Genomic DNA, 24962 nt, shown 5'->3' on the forward strand with positions numbered 1-24962 from the left:
GAGGTACATGCATGGAAGGAAAATAGAGGATTACGGGGTAGGGAAAGGTTTTTTTTAGGACAGCCCCTCATTGAGGGCCAAAGGGCCTATCCTGTGCTGTCGTGTTCTATGTTCTATCCTTTGCCGGATTCCTCGTCCCCACTGCTCTCTGTGTGAAGAATGTACCCCTTACATTCCCCCCCACCTCACCTCTGGTATTTACTTAAAACCATGTGCCCCCCGTGTTAGCCGTTTCAGCCCTGGGAAGGATTCTTCTGTGAGCAGTCTGGCCGGTTACATCTAACAGCCGCTGTGTACAATTAGCACCAGGCAAAGGCAGTGTGAGGGCATGGGTGTGGGGTTCATCTAGGAGCCTGATGGCTGTGGGGGGGGGGAATGTCTGAGGTGAATGGGTCCTTCAGGGCACCGCCCAGCCATGGAAGGGCGGCCCAGTTGACACAACGCCGTCACAGTGCCAATGACACGGGTTGAAAACCTGGCGCTGTCTGTATGGAGTTTGCACGCCTCCCCCCCCATGTTCACCCAAGTTTTCCCTGGAGGGGGCTCCAGTTTCCTCCCACCCTTCAAACTGTGCGGGGGCTGCAGGTTAATTGGGCGGCACAGGCTCATGGGCTAGAAGGGCCTGTAACCGTGCTGTGTGCCTGTGCGTTTAAGTGAACTATTCAGCTAAGCTGCCATTTCTCCATCCACCCACTCCCCATTAAATGAAGAGAAGGTCCGCAGATGCCATGATTGTAGGAAATGTAAATGCTGGAGGAGCTTGGCCGATCTCACAGCATCCGTAGGAGGGAAGGATCTATCAGCGATATTTCAGGCCTGAGCCCTTCCTCAAGGTGTTGACCTGGAACATTGCTGATAGATCTTTCCCTTCTGTGGATGCAGTGAGTCCGGCCAAGGTCCTGCACCGACTTTCAGTGTCTCCTTCAGCGTGTCCGCTGCCTTGTGGAGTGGGCGGCCAGATCTCATTTAAAAAAAAAAAAATTTTAATGATACAGCGCGGTAACAGGCCCTACAATACGGTGCGGTAACAGGCCTTGCGATACACTGCGGAAACAGACCCTACGATAAATGCGGTAACAGGCCCTATGATACAGCATGGTAACAGGCCCTACGATACAGTGTGGTAAAAGGTCCTATGATACAGCATTGTAACAGGCCCTATGATAAGCACAGTAATAGGCCCTATGATATGGAGCAGTAACAGGCCCTACGATTGTGGTCGAAAGAATCAAAGACGTTGATCCAAACCAAGGCTTTTATTAGCAAAAGACAGGAGCTCTTCACAGGTGGCCAACCAGTCCGAATGATCCAACCTGGCTAGGGACACAACCCTTTAAGGCCCAGACAGTAGGCGTGGCTAAGCTCTCAGCCAATCGCTATAAGCACAGTCTAGATACTGTAACTATATACACTATATACATTGGTGATAGATCTGTACTATCACAACAATACAGCGCGGTAACAGGCCCTACGATACAGCGCAGTAACAGGCCCTATGATACAGTGCGGTAACAGGCCCTACGATAAGCGCAGTAACAAGCCCTACGATACAGCACGGTAACAGGCCCTATGATAAGTGCAGTTACAGGCCCTATGATAAGCGTGGAAGCAGGCCTTTCCGGTCCCCCAATTAACCTGCAATCCCCAGTACAATTTTGGAGGGTGAGAGGAAACCAGAGCCATGGGGAAAACTCACGCAGACACAGGGAGAATGTGTAGACTCCTTACGGACAGCGCGGGATGCGAACCCTGGGTCACACTGAATGACAGATCAAGCTGAAGGGGCCACACGGTCTTCTGCTTCTCCCTCCCCTCGAATCTTGAGGCGACGTCCCCAAGATCTGGTCTCATCCCTGAGGGGGCCTGAACCATTGACCCACAGTTAAACAGGGTCAGGCCCCTGCTGGATGAATCCAGTGATTTAAAAATTGACAGCAGAATCAGGAAGTGTCCGTTCAGCAGCAGTGGGCCGGGGAAAGGCCCAGCTGCTTTCTTCAAAGACACTGAAAAGCCGGAGGTGAAATGGAGCATGTTCTGTTTTAATATCAGTGCTTCCAGGTTCATGTTTTCATTTTGAATGAATCTCTCTCACGGGGGAGGTTGGTGAAGGTTGATTCGGCAGGGAGGGAGAGGTTCACACAGCAAATGGTGCTGAGGGAGTGCCGTGGGAGGGGGGGCTGAGGAGGGAGAGGAGGGATGAGAGGGAGAGGAGGGGGTGAGGGGGATGAGAAAAGAGTGAGACGGAGGTGAGGGGGGAGTGAAGGGGGGGAGAATGGAGGGTGAGGGGGTGTGAGGAGGAGGGTGAGGGGGGAGTGAGGAAGGGGGAGCCACACTGTGGGGACAGAGTTAAAACTGGGCGAAAGGTGAGATTTCGCCACAGTGAGAACAGGGAATTCTGGGAACATGGTAACATTGTCAACTCAGGACACTCTGACCTCTAACCCCCACTCCTGTAGGAATATCTCTCTCTCCCTCTCCTCTCATCTCCCTCCTCCCTTTCCCATTTATTTAACTCCTTTGCTCTCTTTCCTCTCCATCTCTCCCCTTCACTCTCTCTAAATTCCCTCCCTCCCTCTCTCTCCCTGTCTGTCTCCCTTCTTGTGATGCCCGTCGAAAGAACCAAAGACTTGTTGATCCAAACCAAGGCTTTTATTAACTAAAAGACTGGAGCATATCACAAGTAGGTCGACCAGTCCAGAATGACCTGGTCTGGTTAGGAGCAATCCTTTAAGACCTGCCAGTAGGTGTGGCTACACTCTCAGCCAATCACAGTCATCCTACACTACCATCCGTACATATACACATTGGTGATCGAATCTGTACTATCACACCCCTCTCCTTTGCTCTCTCTCTCCCCATCTCCATCTCTTCCCCCTCTCCCTCTCTCCATCTCTCCCCTTCTTCCTCCCTAAACCCTCTCTCCCTGCTCCTTCTCTCACCTCTCTCTCACTCTCTTGCTCTCTCTCTCCCTGTCACCATCTCACCCCCCTCTCTCTCCCTCTCCGTTCGTCTCTTCCCCCCTCTCTATCTCTCCCACTCTCTAAACCCCCTCTCCCCATCCCTCCCTCACCTCTCTCTCTCTTCCCCCCCCCACTCTCTCCCTTGCTCTCTCTCTCTCTCTCTCTCTCTCTCCCTCCCCATCTACGTCTCTCCCCCCCCCCCCTCCCTCAACTCTCTCTGTTCCATTTCCCTCTGCAGAGCTGCTTGTCTACCTGGCTGAAAGGTCAGGGTGTGAGAGGTGTAGTCATACTGAGAGGCAGGGGCGTGCGGTGGTGACGCCAGAGTTGATACAGCAACGGGTGCGTTTCCTGAGTCAGCGGGAGAATTTGGCAGTGGATCAGCACCTTGGCGGATCGGCCGCAGAGGTGCCGGCGCATGACCAGGAACCCCGGGGTGGGGGTGGGGAGGGGGGTTAGAGGGGCACGGAGAGCAGAGGTGTTGGGACCTTCCCCACGACAAGCTGCGGGAATCCAGAGGGCTGATGGTGGGTGGGGGAAAAGTTTTCTCAGACACAGGGTGAAGCTCCCTCAACACCCTCCCCTCACACACTCCCGGGACACGGTTATATCACACATCTGACAGGCACAGTTTCTCTCGAGCGGACCCCGCCCCTGCTGGTTCCAACAGCGATGGGAGCACCTCCCTCAAGGGACTAGTTCTGGAAGCAACCTGTGAAGCAACCCCAGTGGATTGCCAGCAGACACAAACCAGCCACGGGCTCGGTGTTGGCCAGATCGCCAGGTGCCATGGCCAGGTGGTGGGGAAACAGATGCTCGACAGGAAGGTGATCTCCCCACACGGCCTCCGGCAGTGAAATATTCCCACTCCCTCTCTCTGCTGTATCTTCCTTTGTCATCACAACCCATTTACAGCACAAAAAGAGACCACTCTGCCTTACTACTGCATGCTAACCCTATCCCCCGCCTGACCCAGTCCCGTATATTCCGTCGGGGCACTTTCCAACCTGACGGCACTAACATCGACTACCTCCGGTAACATTAACCCCCTTCCCCTGAGTCCCTCTCTCTCTCTCTCTCTCCCAGTCTATCCCCTCATCCCCTTTCCTCTCATTCACAGAGCCCCCATCCCCGTCTCTCTCCCCTCCCTCTGATCTTCCATCTCTCCGCCCCTTCCCTCCCCATTCGCAGAGCTCCCCCGCCTCTCCCTTGCTCCCTCCGTTCCTCGATCTGTTTTAAAATATTTTTATTGATATAATAAAATGTGCCGCAAGATTCGGAACAAACTATGAATATTCTCACAATCAGGAAATCCAGGCACAATCACAGAGTAAAATTTGACAACGCGAAATCCCCAGGGCAAGAAAGAGCAGAAAAATATCTGTCAAGACCCTCCCTCTCAGCAGGGTTGAAGGTGGGGGTGGGGTGCAGGGGAGACCTTCTCTGAGAGGGACGTCCCAGCTCCAAAATTCCAGAACAACGCTAACCTTGAGATCGCAGTCCGTAATGAGCCCCATTCCATTCGGAAGCTAACACTCAAGTCCTTGACGGCCCAGAAGAATTTGGGAAAGGCATTTCTCCAAACTCTCTGGGTAATTCTTCAGTTAAAATTGGAAACGTGCCCCTTCATTGCTCTTTTTTTGGATCACCTCAAGATGCTATTTGTTACTGACTTCAATTCAGAGCCGAATTTTATCGTTTATGCTGTTGATGGCAACTACGACGTGCAATTTCGATTAAATGGAAAGCTAATACTCCATCTCCACATGGGACAGTGACGAAGGGGAATTACGCCTTAACTTGGATAACCCATCAGGGATTCAAATATTGTTCGATCACTTCTCAAACTTTTTAAAAAAACGTTAGATGTACGGCGTGATAACATGCCCTTCCGGCCCACAACATCCAATTGACTTAAACCCTTGGTACGTTTTGAACAGTGGGAGGAAACTGGAGCATGTGGAGAACGTACAAACTCCACACAGACAGCGCTGTATTTGAACAACGGCCACTGGCGCTGAAACAGCGTGGCGCTAACCTCTTCTACCCTCCCGCCCATGTCCACCTGTGATCTGTTGGCCTGTGCTCCTCCCCCCTGCCCCTTCCTTCCACCTCTCCCCTCCTTCTTCAGACGCCTGCCCTGCTTTCTACTTATAGCCCAACGAGGGGCCCAGGGCCGGATCGCTGGCGAGCCTGTACTTCCCCGCAGTGGACACTGCTGTTCGTGTAATGGAGACCCTGTCTGCAGGCCCGTCCAAACACCGTGAATGGGACCACCTCCCATGTCCTCCTTCACCTTGAACCTGTCCTCTCAATGTCCCTCATAATTCATTTGAACATAGAACACTGTACAGGCCCTTCGTCCCTCGATATTGTGCTGACCCAAATATTCCTACCAAAAAATACTAAACCCTCCCTAACCCGTATCCCTCGATTTTTTTTCCATCCATGGGTCTGTCTAAGAATCTCATAAATGCCCCTAATGTTCCAGCCTCCACCACCACCCCAGGCAAGGCCTTCCAGGCCCCCACAATTCTCTCTGTAAAAGAACTTTCCCCCTGACATCTCCCATGAACTCCCCTCCCTTCACTTTGTATAGCAGTCCTCTGGTGTTTGCACAACCCGCCCTGGCCGTCCACCCTGTCTACGCCTCTCAGAATCTTGTTGATCTCTAAGTCTCCTCTCATCCTTTGTTCCAGAGAGAAAAGTCCCAGCTCTGCCCACCTAGCCCCATGAGACTTGTTTCCCAATCCAGGCAACATCCTGGTGAATCTCCTCTGCCCCCTCTCCACAGCTTCCCCATCCTCCCTGTAATGAGGTGACCAGAACTGAACACAATACTCCAAGTGGGGTCTCACCAGAGATTTGCAACATGACGTCTTGACTCCTGAACTCGATCCCCCAACTAATGAAGCCCAGAGGTCCATCGGGTTTCTTAACTATCCTATTAATCTGTGCGGTGACCTTGAGGGATGTATGGATTTGGACCCCAAGGTCCCTCTGTTCCCCCACACTGTTAAGTAACTGACCATTAACCCTGTTCTCAGCCTCTGGTTTAATCTCACATCACCTCACACTGATCCGAGTTGAAATCCTACAAACCTCTATGAGATCAGCCCTCAGCCTTTAACACTCCTGGGGGAAAAAAAAACCCAGGTTTATCCAGCCTCTCCTTCTAACTCAATTCTTCCAGTCATGGGAAGAGCCTGATGAATCTACCCCCTCCTCCAGCTTATTGACCCCTATCCTTGTAAGCCAATGACCAGAACTGGGCACCAATATCACTGGACAACAAATGTCTCCAGAAGGTTTTCTCCCTGAAACAAAATTGGGGGATTATGATCAAGAATCTCAAGCTGGACATAAAGATAATTCCAGATTTGTCTATCACGTTGGAAGTTGGAGAAAGAGTAAATTAACTTTGGTTGAATTCATCTTATTTAATTGCCTAATTATGCTGATTCTTTGCGTGAGTTCAACCGACCGAAAAATGTTTTGCCACTGATTTTTGTTTGTACTCGGCATCTGATGCCTCTCAGATCAGTGTCCAACAATAGTCGGACGGCACTGATGGATTCCAGTTGCCCCGATTGCGTTTTTCCACAGTCGCAATATCCCAGTGAAACCTTTCATCGTGTTCATCACCGAGATCAGCTGGGAAGAAGTCCAAGGGCGAATTTTCAATGATGTGCTGCATTTCTTGGTTTTGTAAACTTAAAATATGACAGGAAATCACCAAAATAGATCTTACCTTTCAAAGAAAACTGAACATGATAGGAAAATTCTAAGATGATTTTTGTGATCAGCAGCCCCAAATCCATCAAATCCACCCCAGAGCGTTCAGGAAGCCATCTCCTCTGGTCTCTGTAGACACCGTGGGTTGGAACCTACTGAACCGTTCCACCAAGTGGGACCCTTTTTTAATTTACTTTCTAGTTGCATCCTGATAGGAGCCGATTTTGGCCATTTAAGCCCATGTCGCCCAAGTTAACCCACAACCCTGGATGTTATTGGAGGAAATCGGAGCCCCCCCTGGGGAAAACCCAGATGCAAACTCCTTACAGACAACATGGGACTCGAACCCTGGTCACTGGCGTTGGGACAGTTTTGCATTAGCTGCTAGCTACTGAAATCCATGAAGGCAACCCTTACCCTCAACAATCCATCTGCGTCCACCCACCCCCCCCTCAAGATTATAAGAGGTGACCTCCCCTACACAAGCCAAATTGACTCTCAACGACATCAGACAATGAAGATTTTGGGTGCATTTTATGGATTTTTGGGGGGTACTGATCATACGGTTTCCTATCATGTGCCCGTTCTTTTGATATAACCTATCTGTGTGATTTCCTGTCATAGCTTAAGTCCGCAAAGCAAGCTGTTTTGGTCAGTCCAAGCCTGGCTGGGAAGGTGCTATACAAATGCTGTCTTAAGCTGGGGCATGCTTGGTCTGGGATGGATGCAGACAGGCTCTAAAGGCAGCTCACATATCCAGATGCTGTGTATTACACTGACATAGATTGTTCTTCAGGCAATAGCAGAGCGAGTGTCCTTAACAATGGCATTTATTAGCTGCCCATACGTATCAATCTGTCTGTGGCCAGTATATGCTTAAGGCTAAATTCAATAAAAGTTGTTCCAACTTCCTACGTGATACAGCAAATATAAAATTACCTTTGTGTTCAATCCCCCCGTTTTTTTTTTCTGGAAGCCAACCTTTTGAAAAGATTTTGTTGCCCTGTGGATTTCTGAAGTGAGGAAATCCTTCCCCTGAGGACCCACCCTGGTAGTTTCCCCAGCCCAGACATGAGGCTCACTGGCATTTAATTTGCTGGTAGAAACTCTCTCCACGGTGGGAGAGTCTCAGACAGGAGGGCAGGAGTGAAGGGCGTCTGCTCGGAACAGAGGGGCGAAGGGATTTTTTTCACCCAGAGGGCAGTGAATCTATGGAATTTGTTGCCACAGGCGGCTATGGAGGCTGGGTCATTGGATGTATTTTAAGGCAGAGATCGACAGGTTCTTGGGTCGGCACAACACTGTGGGCCGAAGGGCCTGGACTGTGGGTTTTTCTGTTCCATGTTCTGACAGTACAACATGACAAGCTTTCAACTAATTACTGTATGTAATGGCTGATACTGTGTAAAACTCAACCCCCTATTTTTGGCTCCAGTTGCCTGCCCCCAAACGTGGACTCTCGCCCAGACCCTAGCCACCCATCCCCAGAGCCCCCATCATCCAGACCCCAGCTGCCTGCTGATCCAAGCTCCTGTTGCCCCGAGTGGGCGCCCATCTAATTTTGAGCGAAGAGCTCAAGTCTGGAACGAGGGCCTCATAGGGGGTGGAATGGGGAGCCATGATTAAATGGTGGGGTGGGCCTGATGGGCTGAATGGCCTGCCTCTGCTCCTGTGCACTGTGGTTAGAGAGGACACGATCTCCGTCACAGGGGGCCCCAGTGGGTTTGATTCTGCAGAAGTTGTTGTCGCTTTCCCTGAGCTTGTCCCAAGAGGGTTTGAAAGTCGAGTCAGAGTGTGTATGTGATGTTATCGGTGGTGCCCGGCGTGAACACTCTTTCCTGCTCCTTCCTCTACTCCTTTCTAGTGGTTTAGTTACACGTAATAGAGGTTTTTTTTCTGACAGAGGCTGAGGCCACTGTTTTACTTTTCTCAGTGCTACACAGCCCCGTCTATTTATTACCCCATGGATCTTGTCCGCTCAAACAAGGCAGCGCGATTTCTGTGTGATCTGCGACTGGCCGGATACAGAGAGGCGGTGGGGCTGAGGCAGTGGTGAAGTGGGGGTGGGGGTGGGTTGGTGCGGGAGCCTGTCAGAACCTTTCGCCGAGGTCGGACAGCACCCTGAGTCCATTCAGCCCCTCTGCACGGGACCTGCTGTAAACCTCCCAGGCACCTGTCCATACTCTCAGCAGTCTGGTGGGGTGGGGGGGTTGTGGACCCACATTTGCACGCGCGTGCACACTCCTGGCCCATGCAGGAACCCCATGCACGCCCGCCACATGCTTGTTCTTCCTTGACACTCTCGTCCCTGACATTCACTTGAGGTCCACTCGCACACTCGGGATGTGTGAAGTTGCTTACACATCCCTTGTACACTCACTCAGTATCCATGTGCACGTTTGGATTCCTTTTACACTCCCCTCCATCCTCATTGTTGCTTTTACATTCCCATTACACACTCACACCACACTTATATTCACTGCACATGCCCACACTCACAGCCACACTCTCCTTGCACACTGATATCCAGGGTGTACTCTCATGTTCAGTTCACACACCCAGCACAACCCCATTACACACCCACATCCCTGTTACATATCCAACATTTACACTCACACACAACCCAATTACAAACCCACATCCCTGTTACACACCCAATATTTACATGCACACACAACCCCATTACACACCCACATCCCTGTGACACACTCAACATTTATACTCACACACAACCCCATTACATACTCACATCCCTGTTACACACCCAACATACACATGCATGCAACCCCATTGCAAATGCAGAGAGGGGGGAGAGAGGGATAGAGAGCAGGGAGAGAAAAGGAGGAGAGAGAGAGGGAGGGAGGGGGGAGAGAGAGAGAGAGATGGGGAAAAAGGGAGGGTGGAGAGGGAGAGAGGGGGGAAACAGGGAGGGAGGAGAGGGAGAGAGTGTGAGGGAAAACAGGGAGGAAGGAGAGAGTGAGAGAGAGAAAAAACAGGGAGGGAGGAGGGAGAGAGGGGGTAAACAGGGAGGGAGGAGAGAGGGACAGAGCGAGACAGAGGGAGTGAGAGAGAGGGGAAACAGAGGGAGAGAGAGAAAGAGGGAGTGAGAAAGAGGAAGAGAGTGAGAGAGGGAACAGAGGGAGGAGAGAGAAACAGAGTGAGAGAGAGGAGGGGAGAGTGAGAGAGGAGGAACAGGGAGGGAGGAGAGAGGGAGAGAGAAAAAGAGGGAGTGAGAGAGAGAGGAGGAAGAGAGTAAGAGAGGGAGAACATAGAGGGAGGAGAGAGAGAGGAAGGGAGGGAGGGCAGAATGCGGTGCTGAACAGACAATGCGTTGGAGAAATGTGGTGAGAAGGGGAAGGAAGTTTCGGTCTCGTTCATCCACCAGATGTAACCTTCAAGGGGAGCTAGTGAACTAAGAGAACCGGTAGCTAGAGTGCACTCAGTGTCTGACCGGGGACGGCGGAGAATTTTGGCTGAGGCCCGGCGCCCTGGGGTGTGGGGGCCCTGAGCTACCCGCGGGAGATGGGTGGCGGGCGCACAGAGCCCCGGGTAGGTGGAGGAGAAGGTTCCTGAGGCAGCAGGAGGCCCTGGTGAGTCAGAACCCCACCTTGAGGAAGATCGCCAGGCCACACTCGGGCGAGGGAAGTTGAGGGGGGGGGAGGAAGAGCGGGTGGGGGGGGGCTCTCCCACGCTCACTCCCTTCCAGAACCTCAGCCCAGTCCTGTGGTGGAGGGGGGGGTGCAAGGGGAGGTGCAGACAAGGCTTCCACCTGCCCCGGAGGAGGTGGGGAAGATCTTGCTGGAATGCCAAACACCCCGACGAGTCTTCACAGGAGGTCCTGTGGTCTGTGACAGGATCCTTAGCCCGAGGGCATGGGTCAAAGGTGAAAGGTGAAATATTTAAAGGGGTTATTCGAGGAGGAGTGGACTGCGAGCAGAGGGTATGGATCGAGCTGGAGTGGTGAACTTGGGCTCAAATTTGGATAGACACATTGCTCGGAGAGGCAAGATCTGGATGCAGGTGAATGGGATGAGACGAAGTTTGGCACAGACTAGAAGGGCCGAAGGGCCTCTTTCTGTGCTGTAATTTTAAAAAAATGTAGACATTTAGCCCTTCCGACCTGCGCCGCCCAATTGACCTAAACCCCCTGGTACATTTCGAATGGTGTGAGCCCCTGGGGGAAACCCCACACGGATGACGGAGGATGAGGGGAGACCCTGATGGAGGTGACAAGATGAAGAGAGGCATTGATTGTGTAGATGGCCAGAGGCTTTTCTCCAGGAGCTGAAATGCCCAGCATGAGGGAGCGTAAAGTTCTTCACTCACACAGAGAGAATGGTGGGTGCATGGAATGGTGGTGGAGACTGGGACAGTAGGACACTACAGCACAGGACAGGCCCTTTGGCCCTCAATGTGGGGCTGTCCTAAATAAAAACCCTTCCCTACCCTGTAACCCTCTATTTTTCTTCCATCCATGGGCTCTTCAATACCCCCACCCCCAAGGCATTCCAGGCCCCCACCACTCTCTGCGTGATAAAATTAGCCTGAGCTCAGTGCTCCTGCTTCGGATTGATGCACAGCTGGAGCTTCCTGTCTCTCAGAGCCCAGCTCACAGCCGGCTTCGGCCAGGGGGGTTTAACACTGAGCCTGCGCCTCCCTCCTGGCGCCGGTAGGGATGTGCTCTCCGCACCGAGAAAGCCGCCAGGGAACACCGTCGTTCCGGAACATTCCAGGTTGCGGACCCCTCTGCATCGGAGGGATCGGGTGCAGATTGGGAGATGAGCGCTGTCACTGTGTCCCCATCAGTGAACAGGATCTCCCAGTGGCCAACTCGGTGCTCCCCCCTCCCGCATTGACACATCTGTCCACGGTCTCGTGCCCTATCAAACCAAGGCCACCTGTAAATTGGGGGGAGCAGCGCCTCGTATTCTGTCTCCAACTAGACAGCATGAACATCGACTTCCAGTTTCCATCAAACCCCTTCTGCTGTCTTTCTCACCAGATCACCCCCCTTCCCTCCCCATTCAGAGGGCAGGTCCAAATACCCCTCCAGTTGATGGGGTGTTGGGCCCTCTTTCATTCAAGAGCCGCACGGTGCATTCACACTTGCATTCAAAAGCAGCGGTCATGTTAAGGCGCTACACGAGGCTTCATGCAGTTGAAAGGCCGCACCTTAGGGTACAGCGAGAAAGCTCATTTCGAGAGCAATCTAGCGAGTCATCCCATACAGGGATTGGGAAAACGGTGCAGTGTAACAGTTGAGGGGGGGCTCATTCAGGAGACTAATAAGAGCCCTGCCCTCAAATGTGGGGCCACATGATGTCACGCGTGTGATTCTGCTTTCTGGCAAAGAGGGAGGGGGGGGTTGAGGGGGTTACCTTTGGGAGGGGTTGTGCTGAGGGAGGGGCAGTAAGGAGGGAGGGGCGGAGAGGAGGGGGGGTGATGAACTGTCAAGCTGGGCATTCATATATTTCACCAGCTCCTCCTTCGTTCCCCTCTCCCTCCCCTCCTGCCCCTTCCCTCACTTTTCCCTATCCCACCCCTCCATCAGCTCTGCTCCCTCCATCCTCGCAAGCTTTCCTCCTCATCCCCAGGATGGCGCATGGAACCTGGCCTCCCCACCCCTCCCCCTGCCCTTCGACCTCTCACCTCCATCCTGCTTCCCCTAGGATAGGTCCACTAACACCCCTCTCCCACCCATCCCTGCCTCCCTTCTTCTCCCCTCCCTCTCCCACCACAAAGGGTCAGGCCCACTCTTCCCCCTCCCCTCCCCCCCCAGTTCAGACCCAGTAAGTCCCCTGAACCCTCTCCCCTCCCAGGTCTGGCCCTCCAACCCCCACTCCCCTCTCCTACCCTCCTTCTAACCCTTCCCCCACCCTCCAGGACAGGTCCACTAACACCCTTCCCCCACCCTCCAGGACAGGTCCACTAACACCCTTCCCCCACCCTCCAGGACAGGTCCACTAACACCCTTCCCCCACCCTCCAGGACAGGTCCAATAACACCCTCCCCCCTGTGTTTTCCAGGCGGTGACCTGAACAGTGGGCTGAGCCCTTGGGCGAGCGCCAGTCGCCATGTCGGAGGTGCCAGGACTCAGGCCAACGTCAGACCTGCCGCCATTGCTCTTCTTCGAGCGCTCCTGCCCCTCGGGCCTGGGGCTGGAGGGGTGCGAGGGCCCCGGGGACCCTTGCTACGGAATCGATGGCCTGGACACCCTGCAGCCACCCGAGGATGGGTCCAAGATGGCTGTGGCCACGAGTGAAGGCTGGGCAGCTTCTGATCCTGGCGGGGAGGCCCAGGCCAAGCGAGAAGGGGCCAACCATAGGCCCTTGGCCTACCCCAGTGAGGGCAGGCTGGACTCCTTCGATGAGGCCTTTGCCCCCCGCCTGCCACTAGGCCAGGCCCCACCAGCACACGGATCTGCCCAGATGCCCATGCTGAGCCAGGTGCTGGAAGGCAGGGTGGCACAGGGCCCGCGTTACCGCATCCTGGCGCAGGCCCGCCGCACGCTCAGGCCTCAGGCCTTCCCACAGCGGATGGCGGGTGAGAGTGGTGGGCAGCCATGGGCGCAGTACGGGCCAGTGGCCCAGCAGTGGGCCGGGCAGCAGTGCCGCAGCAAGGCAGAGCCACTCCCACAGGCCGCAATGGCTCCCGGGACGCAGTTCGTGTACAGGGGGAGGCAGCACTACTGCCTGCAGGATGTTCAGGGACCGCAGCTATACCCAGACCACAGCCAGGGGTCGGCAGGTAACCATGACGGGGACGGCGGCGAAATTGGGTGGGGTGTGCTGTGTCTTGGAGCACTGCGGTGGTGTGCGTGTGCGCGGTGTATCACGGTGTTGCAGATTCTGGGAAGAATAGGAGGGGTGAAATGGATGGAACGGCCTCACCCCGATTGCTCCCTGACCTGTGTGCTTCGTTTCCAGTGCAGACCGCCTCGCCCCAGTACGTGACCACTTATGCGAGACAGGACTGCCAGGTCAGCAGTGAGCCTGCGTGGAACCCCTGCACATCCAAACATGTGGCCTCACACATCTGCCCCACCGACATCTACTGGGACCAGGTACGCACAGCAACAGTACTGCGCTTCTGTGTATGCGAACCTGCTCTAGAACACAAACCAGCTCCTGCACACACCTCCCTGCTCCTGTATTCACCCCCTTCACTCCTGTACATCCCCCACTCTTGTACACAGATCCCCACTCCTGCACACACCCCCCATTCCTGTATACACACCAACCCTGTACACACACTCCCACTCCTGTACACCCCCCCATTCCTGTACACACCCCTGCTCCTGTACACAATCCCTCTCTCCTGTACACAACCCCCACTCCTGTATAGACCCCCCATTCGTGTCCCTACTAGCCTACAGTCCCATCAACCCCAGACCATTCCTGTGCCTGCTAGCCCACGATCCCAGGCTCTGCCACAATTTGTGGCCCATTGGACAGTAGGACCTTGTTCTTTACTTGTCGATGTGGGAGATCCTTCTCTTCACCATTACACCTCCATTCTGGGGGGGGGGGGCAGTAGGAATTTTGGTGGGGGCAGCATGTGCCACCATTTATTGTTGTTTCCAGTGCGGTGGGGGTGTACCTGCCGGGGGTGGGTGGTGGGAATGGGATCTGGGGAGAACAGAATCAACTGGAGAGCTGGCAGAGATAGGATGGGCAGAAGAGCCTCACCCCCTGGCACTGACAGATGGATAAGGCAGCAGAACCCTTGGTGATTGGCCACCAAGAATCCCTGGGCTCAGCCAATAGGAACTCAAGGTGAGGACGGCTGTCTGTTTCACCACCCTTTGGTGAGCAGGGGTTTCTGTACAATGGAGCCCTCCCCTTCTACATCAGTACCTGGGATCATGGGTATTGCACCAAGCGGTGCCATGTAATCTCTCCCTGAGTCGGTTCACCAACGCCCCGGCCGCCCGTTGCTTCTGCCGTCCGGAGAGACAATGTAACCTGCAGAGGAGGTTCACCAGGTTGATTTCAGGGATGAGGACCCTGGTGATTTGCTGCCGAGGTTCTCCAGACTCAGCCAATGGACACACAGGGTGAGGGACAGGCAGCGCCAGGACCCTGGTGATTGGCTGCCGGGGTTCCACTCACGACCCTCTCCTCTTCTCCCCACAGGTTCACCAGGGCCTGCCATCCTGTGACAGGTTAACCAGCCAAAGGTAGGGTCACGAGGGTCTCTGCCCTCCCTCGAACGAACGACAGGGATGCAAGTGGGGGAGGGAGCAGGATCCGTAGAGGGGGAGGGTAACGGCCTCACATAAGGACCCATCAGATTTAGTGTTGCAACTAATCATTCTGGGAGAACCTGGAGAATTGGGAAATTTTGACATACAGCACGGTAAAAGGCCATTCTGTCCACGAGTCTGTGCTGCCCAATTTACACCTACGTTTTTTTGAAGGGTGAGAGGAAACCAACAAGGAGAGCGAACAAGCTCCTTTCAGAGAGCGCAGGATTTGAACCCTGGTCCCGATCACTGGGGGCTGTAATGGTGTTGTGGCTAACTGGGGCGCCCATGGTGCCATAGATCCAGATTGGGTCGGGACAGTCTGGAGTCACATACAGATCCAGACCGGATCTGGACGTACCAGAGTCACATACAGACCCGGACCAGGTGAGGATGGACTGGAGTCACATACAGTACCGGACCGGATCAGAGCAGACTAGAGTCACATGGAGACCCAGACTAGGTCAGGACAGTCTGGAGTCACATACAGACCTGAATCGATCAGGACAGACTGGAGTCACATATAGACCCCTCCCCACCAATCAACCCCTTGGCACCGTGACTGCAGAAGATGCTCCACGCCCCACACCCCCTCCCTCACCACCGTTCGGGGCCCCAAACACTCCTTCTCAGCGAAGCAACACTTTGCTTGTGTATCTGCTGGGATCATCTACTGCACCCGGTGCTCCAACAGTGGTCTCTTCTATGTCAAAGACAAGGTACAGAACGGGAGACGTCGCTTCACTGAGCCCCTCAGCTCCATCCGCTGCAATGGCTGCCCATTTCAATTCCCCGCCCCACTCCCTGGCCGACATGTCCGTCTGTGCACATTCAGACTGAGACCACCTGTAAATTGGAGGAATAGCCCCTCATCTTCCGTCTGGGCTCCCTCCAACCAGATGGCACTAGTCAAGTTCTCTGGCTTTCATTCACCCACCCCCCTTCTTCTTTCACTCTCCTTTCCCCAGCTCTCTCTTCCACCATCCTCCCTTTCTTCCGTCTGTCTCCTTCCACAGAGCCCAAATCAATTCTCACCTCTCCCCTTATCATCTCCAATGAACACCTTGTGCTGGTCTGAACCCCTCCCCCCATTTTTCCCTTTTCTATTCCCAGTCTTTATTGAGGTGCCCGCCTGCTCAGACCTCAAATAAAGGCCCAGGCCCAAAATGTCGGAGGGGTATCTTTACCCCCTACAGGCGCTATGAGACTGGCCGAGTTCCTCCAGCATCTCGGTGTCTGTGGATGTTCGTGTTTCACCCCTAATGTTCCAGCCTCCACCACCACCCCGGCATTCCAGGCCCCTGCAACTCTCTGTGTAAAAAAAATCCCCCTCGACGTCTCCCCCCTAAACTTCCCTCTCTTCACCTTAAACATAATCTCCGATAGAGGCGATCGATGCTCCTTAACCAACGGCCTTCTCATCCCACCTGTCACCGACTGGTGCCCACTTCCGGAGGTGTGGGAATTCACGGGGGTCAATGGGAATTCTCTGCTCCTGACGCCCTGTGGTTGGAACCGGCAGGAGAGCGGTGGAGGAGAGGGAGGAGGGGTCCTACCCCTTCAGCTGTGGATACTGCAAGGAGCAATTCCGGAACATCCTGAGCTTCCAGGCTCACGTGGGGAGCGGAGGATGCATGGGCCGATCCCACACTGTGACCCAGGTCAGTCAGTGACAGGGAGGGGTGGGGTGGGGAGAAGGAACAGTAACCGGCAGGGGCTGAGGGCCAAGAATTGAGACAATTGCTGGAGAGGGAGCCCACAGGTGTCTGCAGATGGTCCTCTGGAGTGAATATGGAGCTTGATCCTTTGTCATTAGTGAGTCCTTTGACAAGATCCCACACGGAAGGTTGGTCAGGAAGGTGCAGACGCTCAATATTCATGGTGAAGTAGTGAACTGGACTATACAATGGGTGGACGGGAGGAGACAGAGAGTTGTGGTGGATGACGCTTCTCAGACTGAAGGCCGGTGACTAGTGGTGCCTCAGGGATCGGTGCTGGGACCATTGATGTTTGTTGTCTATATCAGTGATCTGGATGATAATGTGGTGAATTGGATCAGCAAGTTTGCAGGTGACACTAAGATTGGAGGCGTCGTGGACGGTGGGGAAGGTTTTCAAAGCTTACAGAGGGATCTGGACCAGCTGGAAAAATGGGCTGAAAAATGGGAGATGGTGTTTAATGCAGACAAGTGTGAGGTGTTGCATTTTGGAGGGACAAACCAAGAAAGGACGTACATGGTGAATGGTCAGGCACTAAGGAGTGCGATAGAACAGAGGGAGCTGGGAACACAGATACATAACTCCCTGAAAGTGATGTCACAGGTGGACAGGGTTGTAGAGAGAGCTTTTGGCACATTGGCCTTCATAAATCAAAGTATTGAGGACAGAAGTTGGGATGTTGTGGTAAAGTTGTAGAAGACATTGGTGAGGCCAAATTTGGAGAATTGTGTGCAGTTTTGGTCACTGAACTACATGAAAAATATCAATCAGATAGAAAGAGGGCAGAGAAGATTTACTAGGACTTGCTTAGACTTCAGGGACTGAGTTACAGGGAAAGGTTAAACAGGTGAGGACTTTATTCCCTGGAGCGTAGAAGAATGAGGGGAGATTTGATGGAGGTGTTTAAAATTATGAGGGGGACAGAGTAAATGTAGGTCACCTTTTCCCCACTGAGGGTGGGTTAGATACAAACCAGAGGACATAGGTAAAAGGTTTGGGGGAACTTCCTCACACAGAGTGTGGAACAAGCTGAAGTGGTGAATTTGGGCTCAATTTTAACATTTGAGAAGAATTTGGACAGGTACTTGGGTGAGAGGGGGATGGAGGGCAATGGACTGGGTGCAGGGCTAGGGAGAATAGTTCAGCACAGTGTAGAAGGGCCGAAGAGCCTGTTTTCTTTGCTGTCATGTTCTGTTATTCTAGTAGCTGTGTGTAAGTTTAATCTGACCTTAACTGTCCCCTTACATTGATTCACCTGACAAAACCCCTCTACATGACCTTCCCCCTTCCCCACCTTCACTGACACCTCTCTCTCTCTCACCCCATTCTGATGAAAGGTCTGTGTCCTGAGCCGATTTCCCTCCCCACAGACGCTGCCCCATTTGCCAAGCATTTCATAGAACATAAAACAGGACAGGCCCTTCAGCCCTCGATATTGTGCTGACCCATATATTTCTTCCAAAAAAGTACTCAACCTTCCCCACCCCGTAACCCTCTATATTCCTTCCATCGCGGTGCCTCAGAGTCTCTTAAATGTTCCAGCCTCCACCACCACCCCCAGCAAGGCATTCCAGGCCCCCACAACTCTCTACATAAAAAAACATCCCCCTGACGTCTCCCCTAATCTTCCCTCCCTTCACTTTATACAGACGTCCTCTGGTGTTGGCTGATCCCACCCTGGGAAACAGGGGCTGGCCGTCCACCCTGTCTACGCCTCTCATAATTTTGTCGACCTCAATCACGTCTCCTCTCATCCTTCTTTACTCCAGAGAGAAAAGTCCCAGCTCTGCCAACCTTGCCTCATGAGACTTGTTTCCCAATCCAGGCAACAGCCTGGTGAATCTCCTCTGCCCCCACTCCACAGCATCCACATCCTTCCCGTAATGAGGCGACCAGAACTGAACACAATACTCTAAATGGGATCTGACCAGAGATTTGTAGAGTAGCAACGTGATTTCTCGACTCCTGAACTCAATCCCCCAACCAATGAAGCCCAGTGACCCATCGGCCTTCTTAACTATCCTATCAACCTGGGCAGCAACCTTGAGGGATGTATGGATTTGGACCCCAAGGTCCCTCTGTTCCTCCACACTGTTAAGTAACTGACCATTAACCCCGTTCTCACCCTTCTGGCTTGTACTTCCTAAATGCATCACCTCACCCTGATCCGGATTGAACTCCATCTGCCACTTCTCTACCGAACTCTGCCTCCTGTCTACATCCCGTTGTAACCTTCAGCTCCATCCACAGCCCCTCCAACCTTCGTGTCACCTGCAAATTCACTGGCCCATCCTTCCACCTCTTCATCCAAAATCACGAAGAGTAGAGGGTCCCAGAACAGATCCCTGCGGCTCCTCCACTTGTCACTGAATTTTCTGGACGTTTTAAATTTTAAATGTAATTTTTTTAAAAATTTAGACATACAGCATGGTAACTTGTCCTTTCAGCCCACGAGACCAGGCTGCCCAGTTCTACCCAATTGAACTACATCCCCAATACGTTTTGAACGGTGGAAGGAAACCAGAGCCTCCCAGGGGAAAACCCACACAGACACGGGAAGAACGTGCAAACTCCTTACACACAGTGTGGGATTCGAACCCTGGTCCTGATCACTGGTGCTGTAACACATTGCCAACCATGGCACTTCAATCTTTGTCAGCCTTTGGGGAGAGGCTGACAGAGGAGGCAATGGGGGGAAGAGGGCGCTGGGGAGCTTGGAGGGGGACAGGTGCAGAGGGGAAGGTTGAGCACCACCTTTCTTCTTGCAGAATAATGGACAGAAAGCCTCGAGGGACGCCGGCCATCTCTCTCCCCACCTCCCAACCAGTGCCTTGCCAATGAAGGTGCTGGGAGCCAAACCCTGCGGGCAAGCCACCCTCCTGATGGAGACTCCAGGCGACTTTCTGTCCAGGCAGGAAATGACAATGCTGGACATGGCCGACTACTGGAAGCCAGAGGTGGCTGCCTCCTTCATTCTCCGCTGCGCTCGTCTCCGCTGCTGCTTTGCCTCCCCCTTCTGTGGGTGGGAAGGCCCCCTGCACTGCACATGGAGGGTGGGAGATGTTGTGGGAAGGGCAGAGGGGTGTCTAAGTGGTGCACCTCCAGTAGAATCATTGGGGGTGTTGAGAAGAGGAGACCAAATCTCAGCAACTCCGCATGCTCCGCCCTTAAGGGGACCACAAGGCTGCTGATTCGGGGGAGGGGGGCTGAAACTCTTGCTACCATGGATTCAAACAGGTCCATGTGCAAGATTTCCCACCTTTAGAACCACAAATTCCCCTAAACTTCTGTCCTTTCACTTTGTACAGACGTCCCATGATGTTTGCTGAACCCGCCCTGGGAAACAGGTGCTGGCCGTCCATCCCTATCTATGCCTCTCAGAATCTTGTCGACCTCGATCACGTCTCCTCTTATCCTTCTTGTCTCCGGAGAGAAAAGTCCCAGCTCTGCTAACCTTGCCTCATGAGACTTGTTTCCCATCCAGGCAACATCCTGGTGAATCTCCTCTGCCCCCTCTCCACAGCATCCCCATCCTCCCAGTAACGAGGTGACCAGAACTGAACATAATACTTCAAGTGGGGTCTCACCAGAGATTTGTAGAGTTGTAACATGACCTCTGGACTTCTGAACTCAATCCCCTGAGTAATGAAGCCCAGCATCCCATTGACCATTATAGAGTGATGAGAGCCTGGAATGCCTTGACTGAGGTGGACGTTGGAACATTGGGGGCATTTAAGAGATTCTCAGACACATGGATGGAAGGAAAATAGAGGGTTACGGGGTAGGGAGGGTTTTGTATAAAAGGGTTGGTACAATATTGTGGGCTGAAGGGCCTGTACTGTACTGTGGATGGCTGCGCACTCTCCTGTAGAAATGCCTGCCTCGCCTGTGGGCTGGGGGTAGGGGAGTCTAACGCCATGTCGTTGGGTCCCACAGACTGCCGAGGCCACACCCATCTACCGGAGCTACCTCCGAGTCCCTGGTGGGGACCAGGACGGAATGTGGGGTCCACCCTGCTACACACCACCGCCCATGTTAGACCCGCTGCGGAAGGCGGCCGGACTCTTCACTGCCGTTTCTCCCCACGACCCCTTCCCCTGCACCCAATTCAGTAAGTATCCATCTCCTGGGCAAGTCCGGCTGGGGCCCCGGCGAGGGGGGGGGGGGGTGTCCCTCATTCCAGCTGTGTTTTCTCCCCCCTCCCTCTCCCGACCACTGCCTCTCCCTCTGGCCACCCCCACCCCCAATCCTCACTGAACCCTCCCAGAGTCCCTGTCCCTCTTAACCCTGGAACATTTATGCCTGCGGTTGGATGGAGAAGCTCCGGCCGGGTTCAGAGTGACCTCATCAGGAAATCAGAGGCCGGAATATTGTCAGTGGTGGTGGGGGGCGGGGTGAGGGAAGAGAGAGGGAAAGATGGGGAGTTGGAGAGGAGGGGGTAAGGGGAGAGAGGGATGGGGAGAAGGAGGGGGTGGAGGGAGAGAGATGGGGGAGTGGGAGATGGAGGGAGAGGTAGAGGGGAGGGGGATGAGAGGGCAGGAGGGGTAGGGAGAGAGTGAGAAAGAAAGGGAATTTGTGAGTGGGGACAGGAGGGAGGGAGGGGGGAAGGAGGGGAGGCGGGAAGGGGGAAGGAGGGGAGGCGGGAAGGGGGAAGGAGGGGAGGCGGGAAGGAGGGGACCGTCTCAGTTTCTACCAGCTGATGATGATGACTTCACCTCGGACAGACAGATTTGACGACGTTGCGCAGGGAGGTAACACTGGAGGGAACAGCCCGTCTCCGTGAGTACTTCACTCCCACCTGGTCCTTCCCTCCTGCCTCGATCAGGTCCTCTGTGGTGGGGGGTGGGGCAGTGTCGAACCAGCAGCAAGGCCAGCGTGGCTATTTAGCCCCTCCTGCTGCTGCTCCCCCTCCTGCTGCTGCTCCCCCTCCCCTGAAGTGGTTGGACTTCCGAAAATCCCTAAAGTGAGTCGAGCCACTGCTGCCCCCCACCCCAGCTCCGGTTCGATCCTTACCACCAGCACTGTCCGTGTGGAGTTTGCACATTCTCCCGGATGGGGTTTTCCTGCTTCTCTACCTTGTCCCAATGACGGGTGTGGGGGTGAATCAGCTGCTTAACCCTATTGCCCAGTGTGTGGGTGAGGGCGAGAATTCGGGGATCAGCCTTAACAGGTCATTAGGGCACAGTCTCTTCGGCCCACAGGTCTGTGCTGGCCCTGATGTTCAAACCAAATGAAACTGGTGGAGGGTTCTGGCTGTGAGGTAGGGAAGGGCCAGTACTGGTTGTAATATACAATACAGCCCAGTTCAGGCCCTTCAGCACTCGGATGTGCTGACCCATTGTTACACAGAGAATAATGGAAGCCTGGAATGGGGTGGAGGCTGGTTCAATAGGAAGATTTAAAACAGGCACATGGATGGAAGAAAAATAGAGGGTTGTTGATGTCAGGGAACGATTGCCAAGGTTTTTGCAGGTCGGTACAGCATTGTGGGCCGAAGGGCCTGTACTGTGCTGGAATGTTCCACATAACTGAGGCCCCCTAGTCCCGGGCACCCCTCCGGCTGGGTGACCAGAGCTGTGGGCATTTCCCCACGTCCCACTACAACCATCGCCGTGGTCTTCTGTACATCGGAAAGACCGGGAGGTCGCTTCGTTGAGCACTTCGGCGCCGTCTGTTGCAACAGCGCGGATCTCCCAGTGGCCGCCCATTTCAAAATCCTGTGCCCATTCCCTTGCTGACGTGTCTGTCCATGGTCTCCTGCATGGACAGACGGAGACCACCCACCTACTGGGAGGTACAGCTCCTCACCTTTTGACCAGGCCCCCTCCAACTGGATAGCATTAACATCTACTTCCCCAGTCTCCTTCCCCCAGCTCTCTTTCCCTCTTTCCTTTTATCATCTCAAATGAACACCTTCTGTCGGTCTGGACCCATCCCCACTCCCCCTTTCTCTCCCCACCCCCCCTTTCTCTCCCCACCCCTTAATTCAGACGCCTGCCCTGCTTTTTGCTTGCACCTTGAGGAAGGTCCCAGGATCCGAAACGTCGGTGATGGGTCTTTACCTCCTGCGGATGCTGCGAGACTAGCCGGGCTCCTCCAGTGTGCTCCCAGTACCGCCATCATTCCCAGTTCAGTGCAGGGCTCCCATAGGAGGGGGGGGGGGGGGTCTCAGCCTCGAGGGTGGGTTTGCCCGAGGGGCTCCTGTTCTGCCTCCAAAGCTGAGCCTCTCACGGGCCCGTGTCTCCCCTGCAGCTGCATCAATGTGGGGCCGTGTTTCCAGGCGGTGGTTCCCGAGTGGGTGGAACGACGCCCAGCGCAGGCGGACGTGCACGGGGCCGACCTGGTGTGGAGTCCGTGGCCGCAGCTGATGGAGAGCGAGGAGGTGCAGCGGCAAGGTGAGGGGGCGTCCCTACCCTGGTACAGGGGAAGGGCTTCCTCCCTGGGACAGGGTGGGGAAGGATGGTGCAGTCAGGATTGGGGTGGGGAGGGGGGGTCCAACTCTGGGACGAGGTAAGGAGGAGGGTCCAACTCTGGGACAGGGCGGGGAGAGGGCTTCCTGTCCTGGGAATGGGTGGTGGATTTCTGTCCTGGGAATGGGTGGTGGATTTCTGTCCTGGGAATGGGGAGGGAGCTTCCAATGGTCTTCAAGGAGAGCCCTTCTGTAGGAGCTGAAGGTGAGGGAACTCTCCCAGGATGGGAGGGAGCTCCCCAATGTGCAACCTGTGGGATCCTGCTCTACACCTAGCCAGATCACCCCTCCCCTCTACCTCTCCCACCATCACCATCACCCCCTCCCATTCTGCCATCCTTCCCCCTCTCCCTCCACCCCCTCCCTCTCTCTCCCTTCTCCCTCTCCCTCCATCTCCTCCCCATCCCTCTCTCCCCATTCCCCTCCTCCCATCCTTACCCCTCTCTCCCTCCACTCCCTTACCCCCTCCTCTCCAACTCCCCATCTTTCCCCCTCTATCCCTCTACCCCCTCACCCCCCACCACTGACAATATTCCCGCCTCTGATTTCCTGATGAGGTCACTCTGAACATGGCCGGAGCTTCTCCATCCAACTGCAGGCATAAATGTTCCTGGGTTAAGAGGGACAGGGACTCTGGGAGGGTTCAGTGAGGATTGAGGGGGGGTGGTCAGAGGGAGAGACAGTGGCCGGGAGAGGGAGATGACACAGCTGGGATGAGGATTCCCCCCCCCTCGCCGGGGCCCCAGCCGGACTTGCCCAGGAGATGGGTACTTACTGAATTGGGTGCAGGGGAAGGGGTTGTGGGGAGAAACGGCAGTGAAGAGCCCCCCCCACCTCTGGATGGGGATGGGGAGATGAGGACAGGGAGTGGGGATGGGGGTGAGGAGTGGGAACGTGTATGGGTGGAGAGTGGGGACAAGGAGTGGGGATGGGGACGGTATGGTCATACTGTCCTCTGTCCCCAGTGGAGGACCTGCTGAACATGGCGAGTTCCAGTGCCCTGCCCGGAGGTGGCCTTAACCGCGAGTTTGCCCTGCACTGCCTGTCCCAGGTGAATGGAGACATCCTGGTGAGTTCCTGTTCAGATGGCCCCCCTCTACCCCTATGAGACTCTGCCCACAAACCCCCGTGGAGGATCGTCGTCAGCCAGCTTCAGTGGAGAGAGGGCAAACTCTTTGCTGTTTTGCCTGATGATTCCAGTCATGGAAGTTTTTCGATTTTGGGTTTGCAATGTTCACATCCGCGTGAAACACTCAGTACCCTGAATATTTTCCCAGTTGCAAACCCTCATTCTAAACTTTCCCAACATCCAGAATGTTCTTCCAGATCCTGTCAGCATTTCGTATGACTCCATGGGACCCCTCTCATTCTTCCACATGGGACACCTCATTCTTCCCTATGGAACCCCTTTCATTTTCCACAGGACCCCTCTCGCTCTTCCCCACGGGACCCCTCCTGGTTCTTCCCCACGGGAACCCCCCCCTGGTTCTTCCCCACGGGGCCCCCCCACGGGACCCCCCCCCCCCCCCGGTTCTTCCCCAATGAATATAACTCTAGTCCATCCATCTTCACACAGCAGAACTGCCACCCCAGGGATCCGGCTGGCAATCCTCCGCTCCTCACCCTCAATGGCAACGTCCTTCCTCAGAGCAGTGGGACCTCACCAAGACCCCCGCCAGTGCTGTAGGAACCCCCACCCCCCGCTTCTGTGTTCTAAACCTCATCTGTTTTCCCATGACAGGTGACTCTGGAAAAGCTGCTGCTCAACAACGGGGCACGATCTCCCTCTCACCCTCTGGCTGATTATCATTACACAGGTGAGTGGCCCGAGGCAGGGG

At 54.5% G+C, this 24962-nt stretch overlaps 1 protein-coding gene across 2 annotated transcripts in view; it reads left to right on the forward strand.

Moving 5' to 3' along the window:
• The window catches only part of LOC138740901 (transcriptional-regulating factor 1-like), a 60459-nt gene that overhangs the window by 6251 nt on the left and 29246 nt on the right, over positions 1 to 24962 (forward strand). The window contains exons 1-11 of one of the 2 annotated variants that reach the window (XM_069894195.1): positions 10475 to 11030; positions 12719 to 13439; positions 13619 to 13755; positions 14828 to 14871; positions 16460 to 16598; positions 19424 to 19612; positions 20592 to 20766; positions 21380 to 21434; positions 22908 to 23050; positions 24090 to 24193; positions 24866 to 24941. In XM_069894195.1, the coding sequence (XP_069750296.1) occupies positions 12767 to 13439; positions 13619 to 13755; positions 14828 to 14871; positions 16460 to 16598; positions 19424 to 19612; positions 20592 to 20766; positions 21380 to 21434; positions 22908 to 23050; positions 24090 to 24193; positions 24866 to 24941 (1735 nt within the window). In that variant the 5' untranslated portion in view covers positions 10475 to 11030; positions 12719 to 12766. Of the gene's footprint in view, positions 1 to 10474; positions 11031 to 12718; positions 13440 to 13618; positions 13756 to 14827; positions 14872 to 16459; positions 16599 to 19423; positions 19613 to 20591; positions 20767 to 21379; positions 21435 to 22907; positions 23051 to 24089; positions 24194 to 24865; positions 24942 to 24962 lie in introns of those variants that run through there. The other variant, XM_069894196.1, reaches the window with a different exon arrangement.

The sequence above is a fragment of the Narcine bancroftii genome, chromosome 8 (genome assembly GCF_036971445.1).
Source record: "Narcine bancroftii isolate sNarBan1 chromosome 8, sNarBan1.hap1, whole genome shotgun sequence".
NCBI lineage: Eukaryota > Metazoa > Chordata > Chondrichthyes > Torpediniformes > Narcinidae > Narcine > Narcine bancroftii.